Source organism: Notolabrus celidotus, chromosome 18 (genome assembly GCF_009762535.1).
Source record: "Notolabrus celidotus isolate fNotCel1 chromosome 18, fNotCel1.pri, whole genome shotgun sequence".
Lineage (NCBI taxonomy): Eukaryota > Metazoa > Chordata > Actinopteri > Labriformes > Labridae > Notolabrus > Notolabrus celidotus.
Genome location: NC_048289.1, coordinates 30,944,718 through 30,965,374, shown reverse-complemented (window position 1 = coordinate 30,965,374; position 20,657 = coordinate 30,944,718). Strand labels below are relative to the sequence as shown.

General features: G+C 42.4%; 1 protein-coding gene across 2 annotated transcripts; it reads left to right on the top strand.

Annotated features, from left to right (window-relative positions):
- Nucleotides 1–4,153: 4,153 nt before the first annotated feature.
- gprc5c (G protein-coupled receptor, class C, group 5, member C) lies at nucleotides 4,154–20,419 on the top strand. 2 transcript variants are annotated; one of them, XM_034707270.1, is made up of 5 exons: nucleotides 4,175–4,407; nucleotides 7,219–8,241; nucleotides 12,741–12,841; nucleotides 15,053–15,187; nucleotides 19,012–20,419. In XM_034707270.1, exons 2-5 carry the CDS (start codon nucleotides 7,254–7,256, stop codon nucleotides 19,042–19,044), a joined length of 1,257 nt encoding a protein of 418 aa, XP_034563161.1. In that variant the 5' UTR covers nucleotides 4,175–4,407; nucleotides 7,219–7,253; the 3' UTR covers nucleotides 19,045–20,419. The 2 variants fall into 2 exon arrangements, with proteins under 2 accessions (XP_034563162.1, XP_034563161.1); XM_034707271.1 differs by lacking the exon at nucleotides 15,053–15,187 and having other exon boundaries at nucleotides 4,154–4,407.
- The last annotated feature ends 238 nt before the right edge of the window (nucleotides 20,420–20,657 follow it).

Sequence of the window (20,657 nt, the reverse complement as noted above, 5' to 3'; positions counted from 1 at the left end):
TGAAGCAGGAAAAATCAGCTCTTGAGCAACAAGTGTGAGTGAGAGTAAACTAAAGGACGTGTGAAGAGCAGGAGGAGCTGATCTCTGGGTGAACTACTGCTCCATGAATCATTGACAAAGACCTCAAACATAGAAATCTGTACGGGTTATGTCATCTCTGCTGTGCTGCATCACTTTCAGATAGAACTGAATCAAAGGAGATTAAAACAAAAGAAACTGCAGATTTTCAAAAGGTCATGATTTATTGAGAAGACTCATCCTGTCTCTGGGTTTGACCAGGACATGCTTGCATATGCAAAGAGCTCTAATTTCCGACTCCTTAAATTATTTTAGCAAAGGCAGGGTGGATTTATTGAAGCTGGAATAATAACACCCTGATAGGAGCATTAATGAGTCTTACTAATATTCTGCAGAATGAAGCCAGATCAATTCGGTGACACCTAGAGTCTGTTTAAAAAGACGAACATGTGACTTCAGCTCCCCCTAGAGGTAGGATTGTGAAGCTCTTGTGCACCTGTCATCCAAAGCAGGGGTTCTCAAACTTTTTGGAGCCAGGGACCCCTTACAGGTGAGAAAATTGTCCAAGGACCCCCTCATAATTGTAACACAGATTAAACACATTAGTGATGTGTCATGATGAAAAGCTGCGGCTCTGAGAGTCGATGCTTTATAGTGAATCAGAAGAGCCGGCTCACGTCCAGAGAGAGCCGGCTCCCATTTTTTTCCTTTCGCTGCTTAGCTCTCTCAGTGCTCAGCCCCAGCTCTGCTCACAGCAGAACTTTGTTTTGATTGGTCTGTATGGCGGCCATGCGGCCAATCACATGTGAGGATATAGGATACAGGTGATGGAGGGGAGGCTGTGTATCGTGGCTTCATCTGTTCCTTCTGAGAGGGTTAGGGTTAGGGTTCTTCTCAAAGACCGGGCAAATACTCACTGAGAGGAGAAACCGGATCAGACCATCCAAGCTGAGGGATCTGATTTTATTCAATGCCAACCTGAGGACATTAATAATGTATCCAGTTGGTTCTGTTTGCTTGAGTTTGGTTCTGGTTCGGTTGTGGTTCGGTTGTGGTTCGGTTGTAGTTCGGTTCTGGTTCGGTTCTGGTTGAGATTGGTTCTGGTTCGGTTCGGTTCTGGTTCGGTTCTGGTTCGGTTCTGGTTCGGTTCTGGTTCGGTTCTGGTTCGGTTCTGTTTGCTTGAGTTTGGTTCTGGTTCGGTTCTGGTTCTGGTCGAGTTTGGTTCTGGTCGAGTTTGGTTCTGGTTCGGTTCTGGTTCGGTTCTGGTTCGGTTCTGGTTGAGTTTGGTTCTGTTTGTTTGAGTTCGGTTCTGGTTCGGTTTTGGTTCTGGTTCGGTTTTGGTTCTGGTTCGGTTTTGGTTCTGGTTCGGTTCTGGTTCGGTTCTGGTTCGGTTCTGGTTGAGTTCTGGTTGAGTTCTGGTTGAGTTTGGTTCTGGTTCTGGTTCGGTTCTGGTTCGGTTCTGGTTCGGTTCTGGTTCGGTTCTGGTTCTGGTTTGGTTCTGGTTTGGTTCTAACCCTAACCCTTAACCCTAACCCTAATCCTAATCTTAACCCTAACCCTAACCCTAACCCTAATCTTAACCCTAACCCTAACCCTAACCCTAATCTTAACCCTAACCCTAATCCTAACCCTAACCCTAACCCTAATCCTAACCCTAACCCTAACCCTAACCCTAACCCTAATCCTAACCCTAACCCTAATCCTAACCCTAACCCTAACCCTAATCCTAACCCTAACCCTAACCCTAACCATAACCCTAATCTTAACCCTAACCCTAACCCTAACCTTAACCCTAACCCTAACCCTAACCCTAACCCTAATCCTAATCTTAACCCTAACCCTAACCCTAACCCTAATCTTAACCCTAACCCTAACCCTAATCTTAACCCTAACCCTAATCCTAACCCTCACCCTAACCCTAATCCTAACCCTAACCCTAACCCTAACCATAACCCTAATCTTAACCCTAACCCTAACCCTAACCCTAATCCTAACCCTAATCCTAACCCTAACCCTAACCCTAATCCTAACCCTAACCCTAATCTTAACCCTAATCTTAACCCTAATCTTAACCCTAACCCTAACCCTAACCCTAACCCTTAACCCTAATCTTAACCCTAACCCTAACCCTAATCCTAACCCTAACCCTAATCCTAACCCTAACCCTAATCCTAACCCTAACCCTAATCTTAACCCTAACCCTAATCCTAACCCTAACCCTAACCCTAATCCTAACCCTAACCCTAATCTTAACCCTAACCCTAATCCTAATCTTAACCCTAATCCTAACCCTAACCCTAATCCTAACCCTAACCCTAATCTTAACCCTAACCCTAACCCTAATCTTAACCCTAACCCTAACCCTAATCTTAACCCTAACCCTAATCTTAACCCTAACCCTAACCCTAATCCTAACCCTAACCCTAATCCTAACCCTAACCCTAATCTTAACCCTAACCCTATTCCTAACCCTAACCCTAACCCTAACCCTAATCCTAACCCTAATCCTAACCCTAACCCTAATCCTAACCCTAACCCTAACCCTAATCCTAACCCTAATCCTAACCCTAACCCTAACCCTAATCCTAACCCTAATCCTAACCCTAACCCTAACCCTAACCCTAACCCTAATCCTAACCCTAACCCTAACCCTAATCCTAACCCTAACCCTAACCCTAACCCTAACCCTAATCCTAACCCTAATCCTAACCCTAACCCTAATCTTAACCCTAACCCTAACAGAACAGTCTGTTTTCCCTCTGACCACGCCCCCTCAGGAAGTGGGTGTGGCCTCGGCTGTCCAGTACGTTGATCTAATGTTTACATGTTGGCTGAATATACACGGCTGCTCAGAGATCACGTTACTTCAACCCTCTGAATCTGATCCAGAATCTGATCCTGACGGAGAGGCGCCTGCAGCAGGACCTTTCTGAAGGATTGGTCACAGATTTAGTGTTTCTTGTTGTTTTATTTGTCAGTATGGCGACGTGTGTCTTGGTACACAGCTACCAACATGTAGCTATGTAGCTATGCTAACTAGCGCTAGCACTTATCCATGATAAATAAAAATCATCCACTAGATCTTCAAATCTGCAGACGTGGGGAGTCAAACCGACCTTTGTGTTTATTAAGACAGCCTACAACTAGCATGCCTCCCTCCTAAGCTCCTTGTTAGCACACATGTGTGCAGGGAATGAAAAACGGAGGAGGGGTTGAGTTGTATTTTATACAGTCTATGGGCTGAACAAGCTCCGAGCTCTGACTTCCTGTTACAGACCGGATATTGTTGTTACGTAACAAAAACACTGAAAACTGAAACGGCTCGTTTCACACACATTTACAGAAAGGTGGAGAAATCAGAACAGGGACAGAATGGATTTTTTTCATTCTCAGGGGGTTTGTAGACAGGGACACATATTTCAGGTAGAAAACCATTAAAAAGTCAATTTTGCATGATATGTCAGCTTTAATACTGCCTGTAATTACTTCTATTTAATTTAAATTCCATTTGTAACATTGTATATATCTAAATTGTATTCTATCTTTATTTATCTATTTTTATTTTTACTTATTGAAACTTCTTCTTGATTGTACTTATGTCTGGGTTGCTGTAAAAACTGTTTTTCTGTGTTTATTTATTTATTTATTTAATGTTTTCATGTTTTTAATTCTCCATGTAAAGCACATTGAGCTTATGTGTCGTGGGATGTGCTTTATAAATAAAATTGCTTCATGTACAATATGCTTACGCAAATGTTCAATTCTGTATTTGAGTTTGTGTTTCAGTATTGGAGGAGGTCCAGGAGCTTCCTCCAGGAGTTTCCTTCATGCACACTTTATATTTTTACTGTTGTTTAATGTCTAATTAACCATAAATGTTGCAACAACAAGAGGGAGCCCAGAAGTGCGGTCCTTAAACTGCAGCTTCCAGTTCTGCAGATTCACATTAATAAGCTGTGAAGGCTCAGGGATTATTAACTCTTTCACCACCAGGTGTCCCCACACACCACTTACACTCCACTCTGATGTGAGATGGAGCAAAAGGTAGGTGCGTGTGTGTTTGTGTGTGTGTGTGTGTGTGTGTGTGAGAGAGAGAGAGAGAGAGAGAGAGAGAGAGAGAGAGAAAGAGAGAGATCATCATCACAGCTCTCAGTCCTCTAAAAGACGCACCTCGAGGATCAGCCTGTGTAACTTTTATTTGTGGTTCTAGTTTTTTGGAGGAGGACCTGGTCTGAGATCAGTCTGATGCGGATTCATAAAGGACTCTGACGTGAAGGAGAAACTTTTGACTGACTTTTCTTTGACTCTCGAGGATTTACCTTCAGAGCTGCTGTCAGGAGCAGGTGGTGGAGACAGATCAGAGACCAGGTCTGCAGACATCATCATCAGGTAGAATTTAAAATCCTTGTTTAGATTATTATGTCCAGGTTGTTTTAGATTTAAATAGGTGATTCTGCATATTTTGGAACAATGATATTACAGCACGCTCAGAGGGGGTTCAGTCTTACATGCAGGTTATCATTTGAGCACCTAGTCTTCAGCTTGTTTCTCTGAAGGGTGTGAAATAAGCTTTATAATGGATCAGATTCATCAAACACTTCATGCTAATGTGAAAATAGAGCTTACTGTAGGGTTGAATATAGATATAGTGAGGAGGATAGGTAGTATAAGTAGTTTCATGTCTTTGTACAGACTTCATCTGCAGCTGTTGATGAGAGATTTATAGTTGCTCCTCTACCTGAGTTTTGTGCTGTTACTCAGAGTGCCCAAAAAGATGTAAGTTAGTTTGTATTAACTGTTAATGGCTGTTAATAATAAAGCTCTTTGATAAAGCTTTAAAGTGATAATAAAAGAGATGCAGGCCCCTAACCTCTTCATCCTTCATCTCTGTCCTCATGGTTCATGTTTTATGCCTTGTTTAGGATTTTAAAGGTAAATATATAATATGGAAACTGAGTTAAAACAGCTGACCTGAGTTACTTTGTGATCATTAGATTGGATGTAAGTCTTTTTTGAGACCAGAAGTTGGCACAAGGCTCCTTAAACAGTTAGGCAAAAATGCAGAGGCCACCATAAGACTCCTATTTACAGTACATGGTGTTTCAGTTGTTGATATAACCAAATATAATTAAACATCTGGGAATAAAACCTGTGATATTTGTGGTTCTAGAAAGTTTAGAAGGTCTCCTACACCTTCTGTGAATCTCTCATACATTTCATACATTTATTTTAAAGATTTAGGAGCTTTACCTCTATTAGAGGACAGGAAAGTAAATACAGTAGGAAACAAGGAGGAGAGAGTGGGCAATGACATGCTGGATTTGGACTTGGGGGCCACCCATGATTCAACAGCTGAGCTCAACGCTCCCAGTCATATGAATGTAGAAGGTACAGTGTGTAGTTTTAAAGCTACAGTGTGTGTTTTTTTTAAAGTGAGTGTTTAATCACCTAAATGTAAAAATCAGTTTGTTTTTGTTAACTTAGAATGAGACTTTTATATCTACAGAAGGAGCGGGTCCTCCTCCATGGAGGCAGCCATCTTGCCATGATTCTACTTTAACACAGAACAGACAAACTAGTAACCGACGTGTTTTCATATTTAGTGAGTGGCCGTATGAAATGCATAGTTTGGAAGACAAAGAAGAAGAGAGTGGTTGTTGTGAGGAAAATAATTTGTATTGAAGGTAAAAACTTCACAAATGGAGGATCATACTTATCAAGCATCACAGGAGCTTTTTGTCCTTAAAGGCCACCGTCGTTTCACCGACAGGAGGGGTGAGCAGGGGAGCGTTGCTGTCTAGAATCTGACCTCTTGATATCTCTGAATATTCCCATGCTTTTTAGGAGGTTTCAAACACATCACAACACATTGATGCCAAGCTTTCTCATCAATGTTGGCGCACAGCTTTGACGACCAAGACAAACTTAGGAAGACTGGCAGAGTCCAGATTCCCAAAATGAGGCAGAGCTGAGTTTCAGTATTGTTTTGATTAATCCTCCAGATTTGGATCAAGTTATAGGAATTAGATCAGTCATTTTGATGTTGTTTCCTTATTTTTTATGTTTATACCAGAATGAAAATCTGTCTTTTGTTCCTACTTTACAAAAACAGACGTTAGAAACATGCCTTAAAGCTGCTGTGAGGAACTTTTGGTTTGTATCGATTCTGGTGCCCCCTTGTGGATAACATGATACCTCTTAGCTCTTATCCTGTACATGCAAAATGTGTATCTTCAGACAATAACCTCATCCTGTTGGGTTTAACATACAGATGTATCACACGGTGTGAACAGGGTGTTTCTAAAGCAAGATGTCAATCATCTGATCTGACACCTACCCCCTCAGGGCGGTTTCAGGAATTAAAAATGACAACAGAGAAGGTGTCAGTGTTGTTGTGGATGGTCTTGTTTGATTTTGAGGGTCAAAAAGAGGCATCAGTATCATTTTCAATCTGTTTCTCAACCAGTTAAAAACTCCTTATAGTGCCTTTAAATGAGGCTGACTCCTTAAAATGGAAACAAACATCAAGCTAATCACAGTTTTAGTCCTCTCAATGACCGCTCATGAAGCCAATAAACTCTGAGCACATGAAGGAGCAGGACAGATTTCATCCTCTTTGTGATTGAGAAGTTAAAGACTGAACGTCTGCCACCACGTTCTATCGATTTGGCTCTGACCGTCCTCTGTTCAGTGTAATTCAATCTGACGGGGACAAACAGATCTGTCGGGACACGGCAGAAAGACAAGACTGAGACTGTGCAGACAAAGCTCATCTCTGATTTTATGCTCCTCAGAAATATTCATCATCACATTCAAACAGTTCCACTCGCTCTCTTACAGTTGAATGCTCTTTCCCCTCGTTGATTCTGGAGCGATCTCGATGTACAGAAACAACATTTGTCCTCTGAGCTCATCAATGATTAACGTCAGAGTTGGAAAACAGTTTCTGTCATGTTTTTGGAGGCTGCTGAGCTCAGTCTGTGAAGCTCTGAGTTTATCTTATGTAACATATTCTGAAGGTAAACTTAAAGACAAAGGCTTGTTAGTAAACCGATGTGTTGCCGTGTGTTTACTGACTCATACAGGTGTATTGTTTGCTCACCTGGGTGTCGTCTACAGTATCATTATCCAGCAGGGATGACGTATCTGAGCTGTTATTAGGATCCACATGAGTCCCTTTCTGTTTGTCCTTCTGAACAGGTGCAGTCAGGATCCCTGAGCTGAACACAGCAGTCATGGCTGCGAACGTCACCCCTCAGGGTTGTGGCCCTAACTTGGACTCCCTGTATTACAACCTGTGTGACAGAAGCGCCGTGTGGGGCATCGTACTGGAGGCCTTCGCGGCAGCCGGCATCGTCTTCTCCTTCGTGCTCTTCATCTCGCTGCTGGCCAGCATCCCCTTCGTGGAAAACAAGAACCGGAAGAGTTCCATCCCTCTTCAGGCTTTCTTCCTCGTCTGCACGGGGGGTCTCTTCTGCATCACCTTCGCCTTCATCGTCGGGAAGGACTTCTCCACCTGTGGCACGCGGAGGTTCCTCTTCGGGGTGCTGTTCGGCGGCTGCTTCGCCTGCCTCCTGATGCAGTGCGTGAGGCTGAACTTCCTCGCCAGGCACAACAGCGGGCCCCCGACGTGGGTTCTGTGCCTCGGGGCGTTGGGGCTGTGGCTGGTGGAGGTGGTCATCAACACCGAGTGGCTGATCATCACGGTGGTGCGGCATCCTCTGAGGCCGACTAACACCACGATAGACGCCAGCAGAGCCACGGCTACGCCATGCAACATCGCCAACGAGGACTTCGTCATGGCGCTGATCTACGTGATGACCCTGATCCTCGCTGTGGTGGTGGCCAGTCTCGCCATCATGGGGGGCAAACACAACCAGTGGAAGAAGGACGCCGCCTGTGTCGTCCTCACTAGCTTCCTCTCTGTCGGTATCTGGGTGGCTTGGATCGTCATGTACGTCTACGGGAATGAGAGGGCCGGCAACGCCACATGGGACGACCCAACCTTGGCCATCGCTCTGGTAGCGAACGCTTGGGTGTTCCTCATCGTTTACACCATTCCTGAAATCTGCTGTTTGACCAACGATGATGAAAGCGAGCAGAGCGTCGGGGAAGATCTGTACCCGAACCGAGGAGTGGGCTACGAGACGATCCTGAAGGAACAGAGCTCCCAGAACATGTTCATGGAAAATAAGGCTTTCTCCATGGATGAGCCCAACCAAGGTATGAATCCCAAAGATCTCCTGACACGTTGTTCATTTGATCTTAATCTCCAGAGTTCCTGTCACAGCTTGAGGGAATAATCTCACCACCCTTAGACTTTAAATGTGGCTCTGAAGGTTTGTTTGTTTGCAGATGATGGTAGCTTATATCCAGAACTGCAATAGTGGTGACCCTGAAGTAGAGGTGTTAATGGTCCTTGTAGTTTTTTGGCATGGGCAGTAAAAATAGACTGTATAAATAATGGACGTAGTATCCATGATGTCACCATCTGGTTCTGAAGCCAATTGTCGGCGGCTGCCATATTGAAAATGCTGAACTCAACCTAACTTCATCCAAGCTAGTGTGAGGTAAAGAGGCGGGCCTTTAGCCTCCTTGCTAACAGCTACCAGGTGCCCACCTGTCAATCAAGTCAGCCACGCCCTTCTTTTATTAATAAGGTAGCATGTTTATTTCTGCTGTAAAGATCGTCTCTTTGAATGGGTGTGTATGTGGTTTCTGGTGTTTCTGCAGCCAGCCTCTAGTGGATGTTTAAGGAACTGTTTTTAGCACTTCCACATGAGCTTCATATTTTAAGACTTGAGGTTGCAGCTTGGCAGTAATATGCATGCTGGTTCAGGATATTCAGGCTAATAGCATCAGCTAAAGAAGGCAAGACCACACGCTTACTGAACGCCACAAAACATATGAGAAGTAAGCTCCACGAAATTTCGACACCACTTGACTTGAAGACCGAGGTGGTATCAAAACATTGAAATTATTCAGCTACTTTCTAAAGTTATATTTTTGGCCTTTTTGCCTTTATTTGATAGGATAGCTGAGACAGGAAATGTGGGGAGGAGTGAGCTGGGGAAGGCATGCAGAAAATGGTTGACTGGCCGGGAATCGTACCGGCGACCCCTGTAGCCTCTGTATGTGGGGTGCTTAGACCGCTAAGCCACCAGCGCCCCTATTCAGTTACTTTTTGTGCATGGAGGAGGTTTGCAGGCTTTCCTTTTGGGCTGTGGAAATGGACCCATGAAGGACCTTTATAAATGTTACTAGAGGAATTAAACCAAGGATAGTGGAGCCTCGTCCTGTGCGAGTGTTAGCTCATGCTGAATTTGGTAAATAATCTGGTCCGGATTTGCTCTTAAAGCAAAGTCTGGATGTTTTGAGACACTTTTTGACACTAGAAGAATCGACTGTAGCTACACTGTGAGGCTTGACTCTGCTACAAGGCAAAAGCCGACTCTCACCCGGGACTTCCACCAGATCCATGTTCGGTCCGTCTCTGATCAGGTTGCGTTTTCAGAACGCAGCACGGAGCAGGACCGCCGGACAGCTGGAGTCATGTGACTGAGGTTTCCCCACTGTACTTCCTGAATCAAGGATTCTCCTCTCCTCCTCTCCTCATCCATGTTGTCTTTCTGGTCCTCTGAAAACCTCTGACCTGTTGACTCCAGGCCTGGCTCCGCTCATCATGACTTTGGTTTGTTGTTGTAGTTAAGTGAAATACGATCTGGTGATAACACAGAGTGTTTTATTCTGAAAATTAACCGGATGTTTTCATTTTGTTTTGGTGAAACCTGACTTCCTGTCCCGCTCCATCTGCTCTGTTGAGATTGATGCATCGTGCTCCGGCATCCGGTACAAATAGAAGTCTTGTGTATCTGATCCGGAGGACTCTGACCTGCTGGATCAGAGACGCAGCTGGAACGCAACAGAGTGGATCCAGTGGAAGTTAACACACTGACTAGAATAGAAACCTATCAGATCTGTGCTGTGAAGGATCGGAGACAGACCGGACACGGATCTGGTGGAATTTGGCCGTCAGTGTTAATTAGCAATAAGTGGGAAGAACAGCTTCTCAGCTTGGACACTGGGACCATCTGAGGAGCACACGAATGCGGCATTAGAGCTTAACTTCCTGTCTGTGGTGTTGTTAAAGAGTAAAAAAGGTTATTCTCACACATCATACATCCAAACAATCAATCTGTTTGGTTGTCTTGAAAGTCCAAAGTGAGTTCTTACAGACAGCTTTTAGGTTTTCTGCACCTTTTACTTGAAATAACTCAGAGCCTGATTTTAAATTTCAAAAATGAGTCACTCTGAATGTTTTTAAGTCCTCCGTGACATCGCTAGGATCCAGACGTTCTGTATGCAAATGTCTCAGCTGAACATTTTCGTATTTTTCTGCTGCACTGTATGTGTGTCACTGTTTATGTTCTTGAAACTGTGATGCTGGTCTTATAAATAAATGTTACACAAGTAAATCCAGGTGCTGTGATATAAGAAAACATCATAACAGCTTTCAGGAGCTTAGTATGTCTCATCTCTGTGAAGCAGAACCCCTCACCTCAAACACCAGACTGACACCAGCTGACAGTCTGAGGAGCATTACCAACTCACACTACTTCATCCTCTATGATTATCCACCGTCCTAACCACCGGCTCTTATAATGATCCGCCTGGCCCTGTGAGGAAACACACTGCAGCACTCAGTGTTCTGAATCTGGTTGTTTTTGTGCTGCAGCATCAGCTCGTGTTCAAGCCCGGGACTTTAACAGCTGCATATCAGATTCTGTGGGGTCATCACGCAGATGCAAAACAGCCTTATGAGGAGAATTTACAGGGTAATGTGACTCTTTGTGGGCTTTGACTTTTCATGCATAAGGCCTTTTTATAACCCAATGACAGGTTACAACAGCTAGATAGCCATATGTAACCGATGATTCCTCTCCAGAGCTGTGGGGGAAATGACATTTGGAAGCTCTAGATATTTGACTGAGGCGTCCTCCAGTGTGACGTTGTGTGATGTGTAATCAGGGAGGTTACCGAGTGACTGATGTGTCACACAAAGTGATGTGGTACTGTACAAACACTCCCCTCTAATTATTCCAAAAGTAGGAGTGTGGAGAAAATATGGATCTTTGCATGAAGCTTTACGTCACACCTGATAAGGAGCATGGTGTTGTGGTGTCATGGTGTGGTGGGAGCGCCTGTATCAAGAGAGGCTTTAGATCCAGCAGCATAAACACAAAGAGACTTCTTTATGAGGAGGGTAATGTGTTTGGAGTTTATGTTCTACGCTTTTATGCACTCAGCTGACAGTCTTATGAGTGTAATGACATTTAAGAGTTACATTTAGGGTCCACTGAGGACAGACACATAGATTATGAAAGCAGTATCTTTGCATGCTGGACTCTCAGCCCCACATGGACCTGACTGCAAAATTCCACCAGATCAGTTTCTGGTCCAACTCCAATCTGTCACAGCACCAGATCTGATAGGTTTCTATTCTAGTCGGTGTGTTAACTTCCACTGAATCCACTCTGTTGCGCTGACGCACTTTGGAAATGTGTTTTAGGTGATAAAAAGCCTTTTTTGTTATTTCTCCATTGTGTGGCTCAAAACTGAGGTGTGAGTCAAAGATCACACCCAGGTTCTTTACCTGCTCACATGGTTTTAGAGCCAGTGCTTGGAGTTTGGTGTTCAGTTTCTCTCTCTGAGGTCCAGTACCAGTGACTAAAACCTGAGTTTTGTCCTGGTTGAGCTGTAAAAAGTTCTCTGCCATCCATGACTTAATATCTAAAATACAGTTAAAAAGTGTGTCAATTGTTCTTATTCAAAGCATCTGATGTAAGATGACTCCGTAACACACTGAACATGTTTCCTAATTATAACACATTACATGTTTTTAATAGGTTTTGTAACACAGAGACAAAGCACACAATCAGGCCTTACTCATCAGGCGTTAAAAGAGTGACGAGTCTGCAACTGCCAAACCTCGCCACTCCCATCCTGTGCCGGTGTCAGAGGAAGGACACACAGGAGTCTGTAATTTGTAGATATTTCTGTCTAATTAGTCAGCACGCTGTTCTGCCAACCTCAACACATTATCTCAAAATGTGGCGTGAGCTGAGTGAGTCAAGTTTCACTTTAAACACGAGGTGGATCAGAATGATTTACATGATAAAAGTTCACCTTCATGGATTTAAAACACGAAGATGTGTTTCCCAAAGTGCTCTAGTTTAAGATTATGATGCAAATCTGCAATATTTACCTCACCGGGTCACTCCTAGATTACTAACTGATCTATCAGGCGTACCTTTAACACATAAGTCTCCACCTTCTGAATCAGACTCCCGTTCACATTGTTCTCCTGGACTCTCAGTCAGAGGGAACGTCTCCTCTGAATCAGTCCTGTTAATGAGTTTCTACCTGCACTCCTACTCCCACTCTGACACCCTGTGTTTGCACTGTCTCCACGGCTACTGAGGCGTGGCAACAGTTTCATCCAGGGGACACAGAGTGTGACCGTCGTCTCTCAGCTCCATCTCTGCTGGGAGGTGATGCAGCGATAACGCCTCGTGGTCTTACTCTTGTGATTCAGCTTTTTGTGATTGTAAGAGAAAGATGTCAGAGATGGCTGCTGAGACAGGACGGCACTTAAAGCCGCCTGAAGCCGTCACTCACTGGTCCACTAATCAGTATCTGTTGTCTCTGTCTGTCCGTCACAGCCGCCAAGCCCGTGTCCCCGTACAGCGGCTACACGGGTCAGCTGAGGAGCTCCGTGTACCAGCCCACTGAGCTGGCTCTCATCACTAAAGCGGTGGGGAATGTGAGTACACACATTTAAATATGGCAGAAACACTACACACAGCTGGTTCCTGACACACACACACACACACACACACACACACACGTATCCTGTGGTAGGCAAATGATTGCTGACATGAAGGACCACTGACCGAAACCTCACACTGTTTTTAGAAACCACGGGGAAGTTTCTCACTTCTGTTAATTTGATTAAAAACAAATGTTGGACCCACCAAACTGGAACAGATGATGCAGAAAGAGTCGTCCAGCCATGTTTCTGGGAAGTCCAGACTCTCATCTTCTAATAAATGCAAACCTTAGGAACCTTAGGAATGTTATTTACCAGCAGGTCTGGATTTGTGCGTGCATGGCTGGCAAGTGAACCAAAGTGAGCTTCCAGGTGCTTCAGTTCACACAATGCTATCATTGTTTTCATCATTTGGGTTCCTAAACCAGAGTTCCCTGTGCAGCCTCTCAGTTTGACTCTCTGCTGGTCAGCTTTGATGAAGCAGTCTGCATGTGGACAACCGTCATCACCATGCATGTGCACATAGTTTGTTAAATGAGGATGCTTTAAAGCCAAAGAACAAACTTTGACGACGTTATGTCGAGCAGTAAAAGGCGTGATGAAGAAGTGAAGTACACTTTGTTTAAACTTCAAACAGCTCTGCAGAAATCACTTCAAACACACGTATACTGACACACTGCTCCCAACTCAATCAGGCAATCAAGCTTTATTTATAGAGCAGCTTTCATACAAATCAAATGCAATTCAAAGTGCTAAAACAAGAAAAAAGCAGAAATAAAGTAATGTCAAAACATGCAAAATATTAAAAAAGAAAAATTGATTTTGAAAGAGAGAGTAATGCACGCCAACAACAATAAATATATGTAATAAAAATAAGTTAAAACACAAAAACAACAAGGATATAAATAGTTAAAAAAAAATCATTAAAAGCTGAAAAAAGATAAATTAAATTAAATTAAATTATATTATATTAAATTGTATTAAATTAAATTGAATTATATTATATTAAATTGTATTAAATTGAATTAAATTATATTATATTGTATTAAATTAAATTACATTATATTATATTAAATTGTATTAAATTAAATTGAATTATATTATATTAAATTGTATTAAATTAAATTAAATTAAATTATATTATATTAAATTGTATTAAATTAAATTGAATTATATTATATTAAATTGTATTAAATTAAATTAAAATAAATTAAACTGAATTAAAGTAAATTGTATTAAATTAAATTAAATTAAATTGAACTGAATTAAATTAAATTAAATTAAATTAAATTAAATTAAATTAAATTAGATTAATAATAAAACAACATTAAAATCAGTATTAAACATCACAGTAATAAAATGATGAAGCCCTACATAAATAAAATCACCTAACTGGATCGTATACCAGCAGGGATGCCGACTCATATTGTTGACTAGCATGAAATAATTTCAGATGAAGACATTAAATGCATCTTTAATATATTTCTCTGTAACTGTGTTTAAAAAGAGACAGATAAAGGACTGAAAAAAATAACAATAACATCACTAAATTAACTTTTTCTTCTGTAAGCTGCTAATCAAAAAATGCTAACAACAGTTGTATTTAAATAACCGGCAAGAAACTTATCCAACATTTCAAGCAGTAAAAACACAAAAAGACAGTTCAAGCAATGCTACTCTTTCATCATTATCATGCACATATATGTTTAAAATCAGCAGTTATGACTCATTATGTGTTTCCATATATGTTTTCTATAACCTCTCATTATCACTGATAATACTACTGTGAGTGTAGTTGCCATAACTGATGTTTTAAACTCAAACATGACTCTATTGTGTCTTTAAAATGCACCTTTTCTTTGCACACTATATTTTATGTTTCACTCATATTTGATGCTCTCTCCTTTCACTGTTTTATCATTTTGGAGCAATCTGGAACTCAAGTTTCTTGCAGGATAAATGAAGTTGCATGAAGTCTTTTCTTAGTGGGAGTAAGTGAAGTATAAAGTTTTGTAACTTCATGCAAAATAATTAAAAACATTGGATTTAAATGTAAAGAAATGAGAGTAATGAACTTAAAGGTAAAAGGAGAGAGCGTCTCTGAGCGTCTCCGAGCGCCTTCACAAAGATCAGGTGTTCCCAGCTTCACTCCCTCCCTCTGTCATTGGATGTGTTTGTCACCGCCCGTGTCATGACTCCACGCAGCACCCCCGGGACGTGTCCTTTGACATGGTCATTCCCCGAGCGTCCACCAACTCTGCGGCCAACAGCGGGAGCAGCACCCCCTCCACACACACTGAGACCGGCAGCTCTGCACACGCTCAGACTAACGGAAACAGCGTAGGTCGTACCCTGAACCGCCCCTCCTCCTGACACTTCCTCCTCTTCTTCCTCCTGCTCTCTTTATCTACCTGCTCTCCTCCAGAAGCTTCTCTGTGCATGCCGGCTGTATCCATAGCAACTTTTCTACAGGTTTCCCATGAATCACCTCTTTGTCTGGGTGTTTTTTTTTCTTATCTGGTTGAGTTTAATCTCTGAAGGCCTCGCGTCTCTGACTGCGTCTGTTAAATATGCTCACTGGACTCGCTGCACTCTTTCATGTGTTCACAGTGAAGCTGCTGAAAGTCTGCCTGATGATCAGAATGTGTCCTCTGTGTCTTTTTCCTCCAGTCAACAAAAAGCTTTGAGACGGCTCTGAAAGGTTCCTTGTGTTCTAACTTCACAGAGGATTGTGGAGCTGGAAGTAAAAAAAAAAACACTGAACATCTCAAACAGTCCACTCCTCCACAGGTCATGCACATGCTCTCCAAGAATGTCACCTTTACTTCATGCCGTCCATCTTTAAAGAGGTCATGCGTGTCGTCTTATTTCTGGGGCTGCTGTAAACTCAAACGTCAGTTTTTAAGATTAGACATAAAGATTTTAAAACCATGATACGTTTTCACAGCTGTCACATTTTACAAACATGAGCAGATATCTTTGACAGGTGGGTGCACATATGAACATTATTAACAGCAACTTTGGCCTTTAAAAACATGCAAATACTTCATTTATTAGATTATATTCTCACAGAAATGTAACCTGACAGCTTTTGTTTGTTACTTGCATAGCTGACAGTTCATCCCAGGTTAGACATTTACAGTGTCTTTGTAGGTTACAATAACAAACATCCATCCATCCATCCATCCATTGTCTGTACTGCTTCAGACAGGTTCATGGTGGGCTGGAACAATTCATGAAATAAATATAAATATAATTACTATAAGTTTGTACGAGTGTCTTTGGACTGATGGAGGAAGCTGGAGCTCCTGAAGGTAACCAAACATGCACCAGGAGAACATGCAAACTCAACACAGAGGCCCAATCTCGATGTCCAAACTCACACACTCACTGCCTTTGAGTCCATGAGGCTTCCACTTCAAGTGTGTGAGGGATCTCTTGCAGACTTTTTGAGCCACCTTTCCATAAGGGGGAATTTCTGCAGACTTAGCATGAGGGAATTACCCAGTGTTCATAGCTTTGTGACGTGAAACACGGGATTCCCAGGGGAAGCCCGCTCGCATGGAACGAATGCCATAACATTTAAAGGTGACATATCACGCTCTTTTTCATCAACATATATTGATCTAAGAGGTCCCCAAAACATGTCTTTAAAGTTTATGCTCAAAAAAACACTTTGAAATCAGATTTTGGTCTGCCTGAAAAACCCTCTTCTTCAGTCCTCCTCAGAACAGTCTGTTTTCTCTCTGACCACGCCCCCTCAGGAAGTGGGTGTGGCCTCGGCTGTCCAGCACGTTGATCTAATGTTTACATGTTGGCTGAATATACACGGCTGCTCAGAGACCCGGGTTACTTCAACCCTCTGAATCTGATCCAGAATCTGATCCTGACGGAGAGGCGCCTGCAGCAGGACCTTTCTGAAGGATTGGTCACAGATTTAGTGTTTCTTGTTGTTTTATTTATCAGTATGTCGACGTGTGTCTTGGTACACAGCTACAGCTACAGCTACAGCTACAGCTACAGCTACAGCTATGAACATATAGCTATGTGGCTATGCCAATTAGCGCTAGCACTTATCCATGATAAATAAAAATCATCCACTAGATCTTCAAATCTGCAGACGTGGGGAGTAAAACCAACCTTTGTGTTTATTAAGACAGCCTACAACTAGCATGCCTCCCTCCTAAGCTCCTTGTTAGCACACATGTGTGCAGGGAATGAAAAACGGAGGAGGGGTTGAGTTGTATTTTATACAGTCTATGGGCTGAACAAGCTCCGAGCTCTGACTTCCTGTTACAGACCGGATATTGTTGTTACGTAACAAAAACACTGAAGTCTGAAACGGCTGGTTTTACACACATTTACAGAAAGGTGGAGAAATCAGAACAGGGGCAGAATGGATTCTTTTCATTCTTGGGGGGTTTGTAGACAGGGACACATATTTCAGGTAAAGAACCATTAAAAAGTCAATTTTGCATGATATGTCACCTTTAATGAAATGGTAAACAAGAAGCAGTAAGCTGCTTTATATCCACTACCAGTCCAAAGTTTGGAAACACCTTCTCCTTCAAGGGTTTGTGTTTATTTTAATTATTGTAAACACTGTAGATTAATACTGAAGACATCTAAACTATGAAAGAACATATATGGAATTATTGAATTTTTTAAAAAGTGTTAAACAAAGCAGAATATTTTTTATATTTTAGATTCTGTAAAGTAGCCCCCTTTTTCCTTCATGACAGCTTTGCACACTCTTGGTATTCTCTCAGTCTGCATCATGAAGTGGTCTCCTGGAATGGTTTCTCTCAGTCTGCTTCATGAAGTGGTCTCCTGGAATGGTTTCTAATGAACATGAGTCTTGTCAAGAGTTCATTTGTAGAGTGACTTGCCTTCTTAATGTGTTTGAGACCATCAGTTGTGTTGTTCAGAGGTAGGGTTAGAACACAATGGATCGCTCTATTTGACTACTGTTGTAATCCAGATTATGGCAAAACCAGATTATTTCATAGTTTTGATGTCTTCAGTGTTAATCTACAATGTTGAAAATACTTAAAGCTGCTGTGAGGAACTTTTGTTTTGTATCGATTCTGGCGCCCCTTGTGGACAGAGTGATACCTCTTATCTCTTGTCCTATACATGCAAAAGTAGTGTTTTCAACAAAAACCTCATCCTGTTGTCTTTTAACAGTCAACTTTATCAGGCAATGTGATTATTTTCCATGAAAACAGTCAAATAAAGGCTGTCTCTGAAGCGAGATGTCCATCATGTGGTCTGACACCCCCTCAGGGTGGTTTCAGGCATTAAAAATGACAACAGAGAAGGTGTCAGTGTTGCTGCTGATGGTCTTGTTTGCTATTGAAGGTCATAAAGAGGCATCAGTGTCATTTTCAGTCTGTTTCTCAGCCACTTCAAAACTCCTCACAGGGCCTTTAAATAACTAAAAACATTGAATAAGAAGGTGTGTCCAAACTTGTGACTGGTAGTGTATTTAAATGTTGTGGTTAAGCAGTCTGTACGGTATAAGTCTGAATATAAGCTTCTTGAAATTGAGGAAAGTAAAAATTGTGCAATAAAAACGCCGCTAAGGTGAGCTACATGACGTCATGCAGGTTACATGAGAAGTCTGAAAGTGCTGTCTCATTCCCAGTTCTATGGTTTGAGTCCTTACAGCCTCCTGCCCTCAATCATTTCACAGGTCAACTAAGTCAAGACGGGGTCAGGGTTTAGGGAGGACTTTGAGATTCAGCCAGAGAGGACCGTGCAGCCCTACATTTGCAAACATGATGTAAAAAACATCTTATCATTGAGCAACAACAGGAGTTGAGCACCTGTCCACGCTGGTGTGCGTCAAACAAGAATGTGCATGACGTGGAGAAGGGTCCGGGAGTTTGTGCAGCTCTTTAATCAGCGTTCAAAGATCCTTCATTACTCTGTTTCTTGTATTTCCTGCAGCTTTCACTGCCTTCTTCTTCAATTCTTAAAGTTCATGCATGCTCTCTGTGGAGAAATGACGGGAGACTTCAAGAAGTCAGAAAGCTTGAAACTTTTCAGAGCTGCCTCTCAGGCCTGCAGGGAGCTGATGCTGTAAACAAACATGTCTGGAGTTCCTTTTTAAAGTCTGGTTTCGATGCTGTTTGAATGAACTCCTGTCTCTTCTCCTGCAGGGGAACGGTCTGCATAGAACATCCCAGTGGTGATCCCGCTGCGCCCCCCTTACACCTCATCACAATAACTTCACTTCACTTCGTTTGCACTTCGCTGACTGTTTGCTTGCTGTTTTCAACGGTTCCCTAAGCTGGTTCTAAGAGGAACCCACTCCCCCCCCCACCCCCGGACGTGTGAGGTGTGATCATCACTGAACGACTGCTAAACCTCCCCTTTGACTGATGAGCTGTGCTGCGGGCGATCAGACAGCGCAGAGCTTCATTTGGACGTCAGAGCGCGGGGGATGAAGCCTCGGCTTTGCTGCGGGACAAAGACTTTCTGCCACCGTCAACATTCAGAGAGCAAACTTTGAGCTCTCTGCTGGATCCAGACACACGGATGGAGAGGGGACAGTGCTGAACGGGCAAAATCAGGTCTGAGGAGAATAGATGGATTAAACCATGGGAGACTCTTTTGCATCTTTTCCCTGCAAACATAAACCAATCGAACCCCGCTGCAGCCGAACACCACCTGGAGAATCCTCTGATCTGCAGGCCTGATGAACTTCATCCACAATGAGGACACTCTGCTGTGCATGATCCAGTTTATCACAAGGAGTCTGTGTAATCTGTGCCTGGTGTAAATGTTAAGAACCACGAATGCTGCGTACAGAACGAAGCCACTGGTGTTGAATGATTGTAAATATGTCGCTAATGTTTGTACACTGCATGATACGCTGTAAAAATGTGTATATATTCTATTTATAGCACAGCTGTGTGCTATTAATCATGTCTTATTTCAATCAATCAATCATGAGAGTAGAGATCAGCTTATTTCTGCACATGCTCAATGTCACGTCTTAAAGGTTTCTTTTATGAACACAAATATGAAAACAGGGGACACATAAAGATTATTCTGTTAGCATTGAGCTGCACTGCAATCTGCAGAAGAATCACCAAAGCATCATGGGAGTTGTAGTTGCTAGATGTTAGCCAAACAAAGCGTGTGTCCCTGATGATGTTCTCTGCTGATTCTCCTGCAGTGCTACTTAAACCAAAGTGCACACACTTAGTGAACGTTTTGAATTCTGCATTCACAAATCTGTTAGACTAATGGATGATGAAGCTTCATTTTGACTGCATGTGATTGTAATTTTAGTTAAAGTTCATCTAACTGCTGACGTTTTGATAAGTGGGTCACAAGCAACCATCCTCTGGCTGTACCAACGAATCCATGAGGGATATTAGAGGAGAGGAAGCTGTAACCTCCGGAGAGGAAACGAACACGAGCACAGGGAAGAAAGTGACAGCAGTGTCTCTGTGCAGGACCAAACCAAAGATTTGTATATTTAATATTTAATTATCATCTTGCCTGCTACGAAGTTATCACTGTATTATGTGTCTTTAAAAATAAATCATTTTAGGAAGATCCTGTTTTTATTTTGGTGCTGAAACTCTCCTGTCCCACTGATGACACACTTTAGAAACATCACTGATAAACGACATCATCCTTTATTTCAAACTATTGCAAAAAAATATTCTAACTTTTTAATGTACGTAATGGCTCCACTTAAAGGTACAGTGTACACTGTAGCTTGGAAAATGACACACTGTACCTTTAAAAATTATACACTGTAACTTTAAATTTTACATAATACATCTCTAAA